The sequence below is a fragment of the Phytophthora infestans genome, genomic scaffold (genome assembly GCF_000142945.1).
Source record: "Phytophthora infestans T30-4 supercont1.178 genomic scaffold, whole genome shotgun sequence".
In the NCBI taxonomy this organism is placed as follows: Eukaryota; Oomycota; class Peronosporomycetes; order Peronosporales; family Peronosporaceae; genus Phytophthora; species Phytophthora infestans.
In genome coordinates this window covers 125,145-132,943 of record NW_003303581.1, presented here as the reverse complement: position 1 = coordinate 132,943, position 7,799 = coordinate 125,145, and the positions used below count along the sequence as shown (strand labels likewise).

The window sequence follows — 7,799 nt, the reverse complement described above, 5'->3', positions numbered from 1 at the left end:
TGCTGACTGAACAACCCAGCAGCTCACTGTGCAATTTGCTAAGGAAGCCACACTTCGATCACGGGAGGTGCGATCCGCCGTTAAGCAAATCACGACCCGAGTGCCTCAGAAAGCACCCTTGAATTCAGCCTATTATACCACCGCCTTAACCATGAGTGGAGTCCATGACCACGTTGTGGCCACTGCCAAGCCCAAGGAGGTGGCCCCATTCCTAAAGAGTCTGCGGCAGATCCTGGACTCTGAAAACACTGCCATTATACGCTGGACGCCCGATGGTAAGGCATTCGAGATCCACGACATGAACACCATGATGCACCTCGTACTACCCAGATACTTCAAGCACAGCAAGTACACGAGCTTCCAGCGCCAGCTCAACTACTTTAATTTCCGCAAATGGACCAAGTCCAAGGCCGTCGTCTGCACCTTCTCGAATCCATTTTTCCAGCGTGGCCAACCAGCGCTCGCTTGGCGTATCACACGTAAGAAGTCGCTCCACTCGGATGATAAAGGCCCCAGGAGCGGCAGTGTAAAGTCTCTCAAGGCCAAGAAGCTATCTCGTTCGCCCAAGGCCATCGTCATCAAGCTACTGCGGAGCGAAAGTGGCAATCAGACCTCGCTCCCATCCCCTACTGACGCAAACACGCTGGAAATGTGCAACGTGTTCGGTACGGTATCGGACATCACCTTCCATGACTCGTTGGGGTCATCGCTAGACGCAAACTATTCACTCGATTGGGTCGACACGCTGTACTCATCACTGGAGCCGCAGGTGGACAACGCCGCGCTCCGTCGTTCCTCGATCATGCGTTCGACTACACCGAGTTGTGACGCAGCTGCGGCAAGTGTTTTTGCCAAGTGAGTGGCCAAAACAACGACAGTTTTGAGAGCATCTGCAAGGTTATTTTATTGTGAAACGAACAAGGATATGTGTAGGGTAATGTAGCTGTATGTGATGCTAAAAGCTTGCACAACGCCTTCGGGTTTGTGGCTGGGTCTGAACAAAGTGCTTCTTTGATCCATGCATATGTAGTACTAACACTATTAATAGTACGCATTAACACTAGTACGCAATACGTACTAGTGTTACTATTACTTCTTCTACTATTACTACTACTATTCGTACTCCGGAATGCATAAATTAGTGTTATAACGTAGTAAATTTTACTACAATACAGTACTGTATTGTACCATTGGTAGAATGCCAATACAGTAGCAGTGTAAAATTTACTCTGTAAATACTATTCGTCCATTAGCACTCCATGCACCGTGCATTGCACGGGCGTTGATTCCGACCGCAAAAATACCTTGAGCTATCCTGACGACAATCCTGCTGGAAATGTGCAACGTGTTCGGTACGGTATCGGACATCACCTTCCATGACTCGTTGGGGTCATCGCTAGACGCAAACTATTCACTCGATTGGGTCGACACGCTGTACTCATCACTGGAGCCGCAGGTGGACAACGCCGCGCTCCGTCGTTCCTCGATCATGCGTTCGACTACACCGAGTTGTGACGCAGCTGCGGCAAGTGTTTTTGCCAAGTGAGTGGCCAAAACAACGACAGTTTTGAGAGCATCTGCAAGGTTATTTTATTGTGAAACGAACAAGGATATGTGTAGGGTAATGTAGCTGTATGTGATGCTAAAAGCTTGCACAACGCCTTCGGGTTTGTGGCTGGGTCTGAACAAAGTGCTTCTTTGATCCATGCATATGTAGTACTAACACTATTAATAGTACGCATTAACACTAGTACGCAATACGTACTAGTGTTACTATTACTTCTTCTACTATTACTACTACTATTCGTACTCCGGAATGCATAAATTAGTGTTATAACGTAGTAAATTTTACTACAATACAGTACTGTATTGTACCATTGGTAGAATGCCAATACAGTAGCAGTGTAAAATTTACTCTGTAAATACTATTCGTCCATTAGCACTCCATGCACCGTGCATTGCACGGGCGTTGATTCCGACCGCAAAAATACCTTGAGCTATCCTGACGACAATCCTGCGGTCGGTGTTCCCTCCCTTCGTTTTCTGATACATGTATACGTGCGTCAAGCACTGTCCGCAGCGAACAGTGCGTTCGCTTGCTCGGCGTTCGGATGCCATCCCAGCCTAGATCCCTGTCGGTGTGCATCCCACCGGAATACACCAGAGTTTTGAAGTGCTAAAAGTATCAGGTGGAAGTGTGGCACCGCACGACTCAGGCAAATGTACTGTATTTATAGACAGCTGACTCACTCTGGGCCCCTCGACTGAGTGCCATCCTTGCTTGTACATGTAAGACATGAACATCGTTTTGCAAATTCGTAATCAGGCTGAGCAGTACTGCTCAGAGATTTAAATGTATTTAGTACATGTATTCTGTGCGTGATGGCAGGTTTGAGGCAGATTTTTGCCGTGTTCTACCAGCTCGATCGATCTTGAAGGAGCATGTCTGTAGCTGTCCTGAGCTTCAGCAGTGCTGAATGATTCAGTGAATCAGCACAGTCCACCTTCCCACTCTGCGGCGATACAGTTCATGTGCGGTTCATGTGCGGCTTGTCTAACAAACGAGACGAGGCAGCCCGCTAGAGGTACATGTACAATGTACCGTACCATGTACCGGTATCAAACAAACATGTACACCGTTCCCTCTAATTAGTAATACCATGACTAATTTTGGTGTTTTGGCTGGAGCACAGAATTTTGGATAACTGCCCGTTTTTTTTCCTACTTTTATTATTTAAACATGTATTGTAATACATAGTTCATTTTCAAACCAAGCACACTAGAATATGGTAATCGCCGAGATCAGGACAGATTCTGTCCAAAACCGTTTAGCATTAATGAGCCTTCTAAAATATCCCAGATTTGTGGCCCCGAATGCACGATTAATTTCGAAGCACAGTTCTGAAATGTAAGCATGAATGCATCACCCACAACCGGCTGCACCACAACGTGCGAGGCCTATCCATCCTGGCGCTGCCTGGATTTAGAGGACGAGAACGATGTGTCGCGCAGTCAGATCTAATATGAAGACGACCGCCACCTCATGATGGCGTTAGTACCGCTACTGTCTTATGTTACTACTGTAGTACATAATATGTTGGACAGAGCATTTAAAAAATGACACGTCAAGAAAGAAGCATCTTTATTGTTGATATATGGAATCTCAGCTAGAGACGTCCGGGTACTGTGGCGACAAGGAACTAAAATCCATGTCGATGAGTGAGTCTGTAGTCTAAACGAATGTGTATGGAGTCTGCCCTCGCTGCGGTTAAATAAGCGTTCGAACTGCGGGGATTCTTAGAGCGAGAGCAGCTTCGAAGGGGAGTTGAAACAGTCCGTGGCGGTCGAGTCATTGTCCTCGAGCAGATCCAGGTCCAGCTCCGGGTATAGTACGTCGATCCAGGCCAACGATGCGTCCTCGTCGAACAACTGGAGCTGCTGCTTCGGCAGCGTCGTCTGCACTGTCACCATGGGATCGATCTGTTTATCGAACTGCATATCTGGAGTGGACAGTGCGCGCTGCTTTTGCGGTGTATCTGCGCTATCGGTACTCTTAGCCGGCGACAGCGAGCGCTTGCGTGTGATGCGCCACGTCAAGGCTGGTAGGTCGCGTTGGAAGAACTGGTTGGAAAATGTGCACACGACGGCACGCGACTTGGTCCACTTGCGGAAGTGAAAGTAATTTAGCTGCCGCTGAAAGCTAGCGTACTTGCGGTGCTTAAAATACTTGGGTAGCACGTAGTCGGTCATGGCGGTCATGTCGTGAATCTCGAACGCGTGACCATCGGGTGTCCAACGTAAGATGCGTGAGCTCTCGTTGTCTAGCATGATGCGCAAGCTCTTGAGGAACGGCGCCACCTCCTTCACGGGTGTGCCGTCCGCGGGGTCCTGCTCCCAAAGGTGCGAGGGTGGCATGGTTGGGGAGACAAACTCTGACGTGGGACGTAGTAAGGCAAGCAGGCTAATAGCTGCACTACTGTACTGACAAAATTGAGTCAGTGTGGCTCCGTGAAAGTGAAAGTGAACAGAGCGCTCGGCTCCGGGTATCCGGTTGATGTGCGTCTCCCAGCCTGAGGAGCGCGCCGCGACAAGATCGACTGACGTGATGGTGTGGGTGGACCCGCTCGCTGCCCGCTAGCCACCCAAGCGGCTTGGGTCCAAGCCACGATTACGGCTGCACCCGGAAGCATCTGTGAAGCAGTGGTCGTCTCTCTTCGACAGCGGCACGATGGGCTAGCTGTGCCAAGCTAGTCTACACCATTTCCAGCTCAAGCTGAAAGTTTCTCAAAGCAAGATGAAAAACATGTAAGCAATAGCTCAATTACGTTTTGGTTGTATCGATACTGCCATTTGTCAAACTTACTAAGACACTACTTGCTTCTGAAGCAGCTTCTCCAGCAGATTATGCTGGAGAAGCGGTCCAGGCGTCTCGCACGGCGTCTCGCACGGCGTCGAATTCCGCCCGCATCGACACCAATGAGGCATTGTGGTGCCTGCTGGAGAGGGATCAAGTGAGCTGCCACCACGAGCAATACATGATGTCTGCTTCGGGCGAGGCAGTATGATATTGTGGACCATCCCTATGACTTAAAGTCCGGATCCCTCGCTGAGGGCCTCAGGGCTCCCGACGGGAGGGACCCTCGTGAGTCACGAATCGTGACGATTCGGTTGCGACGCGCTATTAGTCTTGTTTTTGGCGCCACCATGCTTGAGACCTTGTCGAAGTTGGAGTCCAACATATTGACACCCAATGTGAGTCCCAAGCATCACGCATTGCGTTAGTGTCAGTGAGACCCAGAGGGGCATCGACACCGCAGCCTGCGGTCCGCTGGGCGGGAATTGTCTTGCGTCACACAAGTTGCGTGGCAAGTTGCCAGTGGCAAATTGCCGGCAATCACGCTAACGCGGTACAGAGACCGGTGTCGCCGACGTCGGGTGTTCTCGGTGTGGAGTTCAGCTCCAAATCTCGAGCTTGGACCGAGATCATGCACTTGCGCGCGGGAGGGCAAAAAGTGAGCTGCCTATGCTTCACGTACCGGTATACACTACGCGCACACAGGGTACTGTACATGAAAGACATGAATAGTGATCGCAACCTGGAATTTCCAAGTGGTCGCTCGGAGATCTATCGGATACAGGCTGTAAGTTATTAATACCACGTGCTTTGGAAATGATCAACTCCAGATGGAGTTACAGGCTGTAACTCCATCTGGAGTTGATCATTTCCAAAGCATGTGGCGTATCGTGAACATGAGCAAAGCTGAAGGATGGCGCTCCAGGATGTACAGTGCATGCAGGGCCGGGTAAACGCACCATATGATGCACGCATGGACCCGAATGCAGACTCCCTTTGCCCGAATGCAGACTCACTTTTCGCTTACAATTAGATAGTCTGGCAGCTTAGCGCTTCAGCACATGTAAAAAAAATCCCAACTGCATGCGCACTGCGCACTGCGCAGGTATGTTTTCGTAGCGCAGTTGCCTTCGACAGGATGCTCTCTCTTAACCCAATGCCCGCTTCACGATATTCTGTATAATACAGAGTAAATGATTATCTTTATTAAACTATAGCTGCCACTTTTGCAAACTTAATGCATTGCAAGCCGTCCGCAATGGGATGTAGCGAAAACGCTGCGACCAGGTACATATAGACTGCAATCTGTCGTAGAAAACCAACAATGTGCCCACCGGCTGGTAAAATGTCATGATTTCATTGGGCAAATGTGACGTGACTTTCGTCGCATATCCTTCTACTTCGAGTATCCCGCTGAATCTGATGGGTCTGGGCAATCTGCGTTTGCGCCTAAATGACTGGCGAAGCGTGCCACTACGTCACCCGTACGCTCACCAAATTTTCGACCTGTTCTACACCTTTTCAACTTCAAAATGGCGACAGGTAAAATCAAAGTGACAAAACGTAAGTTCAAAGTGACATCGAACATAGGAGCCAGCAAAGCCAAACTTGATATTGTCTTTATTCTTGATATTGTCTTTATTCTCCTACAGGCATATCTTTCATCTGGATCGCACGCGCATGGAACTTCATGGTGTGCAACGAGCACTTGTAGCAAAGTTCTGGGGTGATAGCTTCGAGTACGAGGAGGTCTGCAGCCAGCTTTAGGTAGCTTTCACGGTGCGCCTTGATGGTGAGGTGCGGTGGGACGCGTAGAATAGCTTGACGATGGCGCGACATCGCGCCAATCTTGGCCTTCGTGAGCTGCACGGAGAACCCGTCGAACGGTAGCGTCGTCGTACAGCATTGCTGTGTGGGTAGGAAGCACAGTGAGAATTGCCAAATGAATGAAAGGCAGTGCGGCCACAAACTGCAGCAACAGTGTCCACTGATTCCATCGACGCCGTACAGCCAGCCAGCGTCCACCAAAATTGGCGGGAGTAGTTGCCGCCACTTTTTGCCTCTTTCATCTAATGAACTCCAAACGTAAATACTCCCATAAATATTAAGTGTCAGTGTCATGTCACTTTGAACTTACGTTTTGTCACTTTGATTTTACCTGTCGCCATTTTGAAGTTGAAAAGGTGTAGACTAGCAAGAGTAGAAGAAGAACTAGGCAAGAACTGGCCGAAAAATTGGTGAGTGTACGGGCTGCATTATCTACGCCTAGTTACCGCTATCCTGGATATTCACGCAATCCTCATTCGCGTCGCTGCCGCCGTCGTCGCTGTCGCTCGAAATCTCGAAGTTCTTTCGCTTGCGGAAGCGAATACGCTTTTTGAGGTGAGCAGGGATGACAGTGCCGTTGCGCCACAAATCATGCCATATTTGGCCGCATGTGAGCGTGTTGCCGGTTTCCTCGTGGCGAACCTTGTTACATAGAGGTACGTAGCCTCCGAAGTTTGATGTGCACTGCTCGCAGTAGTAACTGGTTTCAAAGCTCTTTGTCTGGGGAGTTGCCAAGGCTGAGCAAACTTTGCACAAGTGCTGGCGGCGCTTGCCCTTACGCTTCCGCCCTTTACGCTGGGGGTTGCTGGCGGCTGATCCATCTCTGGGTTTTTTTCGCTTCTTGCCTTTGTATTTTTCCTCATTGTTTCGCAGTCTGTGCGGTTGCGTGTGAATAGGCTCAGAAACGAGGTCCTTGGCGTTGGTGTTTGTACGCAGTGTGGCTTCGTTCGTGGCCAAAAGCTCGGTATGAAGTCGGCGCATATACTGCGCGTGTGTTGGCACTGGCAGCCCTTTTTGCTTGAGAATAATTTTATGTAAAATAAAACCGTTGACTATCGCCATGTCCACAAAACCCATGAAGAGTTGCCGATAGTACTTTTTGAAGGCCACAGTAAGCTGGATTGAATAGCGCTGAAGGCGGAGTTGATCATGGCGATCTACTCCGCCCATACCTTGGTGATAATCAACCACAAGCTGCGGGCATGGTACCGCAACACGCTCTGTCTCCCCCTTCACTCTACGCATTACAGTCGTTGGAACTGTAGAGCATCCCGTCGCGAGGAGCGCGACAGGCTTGCTGTCCATCCAGCTCAGTGCAACGAGACCAGGATGATCACGCGCGTGCGCAATTCGATACAAGCCTCGGGGCATAGTCTTCGGTCTTTTCTTTTGCGTAAAAGCAAACGGCTTGGGCCACCCAAGCCGCTCGTTGCGGTGAGTACCGACGTAGTAGAGATCCTTGTCCAATAACTCCAGCAATAGAGCACACGACGTGTAGAAATTGTCGGCGATGATAAGCCTTTTATGGGCCTGGCCATCAAGCGCCTTAGTCACGTTCCTGATGACTGCCTTCTGTGCCACACCTTTCGAGTTCTCTACAGCGCCGAGATACACTTCC

At 49.8% G+C, this 7,799-nt stretch overlaps 2 protein-coding genes across 2 annotated transcripts; one reads left to right on the top strand and one right to left on the bottom strand.

Moving 5' to 3' along the window:
* Positions 1-151: 151 nt before the first annotated feature.
* Positions 152-828, top strand: PITG_20647 (HSF-type DNA-binding protein, putative; the record flags this gene model as incomplete). Its single annotated transcript, XM_002895433.1, has 2 exons — positions 152-769; positions 823-828. 2 exons carry the CDS (start codon positions 152-154, stop codon positions 826-828), a joined length of 624 nt encoding a protein of 207 aa, XP_002895479.1.
* A 2,469-nt stretch (positions 829-3,297) lies between these two features.
* PITG_20646 (HSF-type DNA-binding protein, putative) lies at positions 3,298-3,915 on the bottom strand (the record flags this gene model as incomplete). The annotated part of the gene is made up of 2 exons (XM_002895432.1): positions 3,298-3,417; positions 3,469-3,915. 2 exons carry the CDS (start codon positions 3,913-3,915, stop codon positions 3,298-3,300), a joined length of 567 nt encoding a protein of 188 aa, XP_002895478.1.
* Between the last annotated feature and the right edge of the window lie 3,884 nt (positions 3,916-7,799).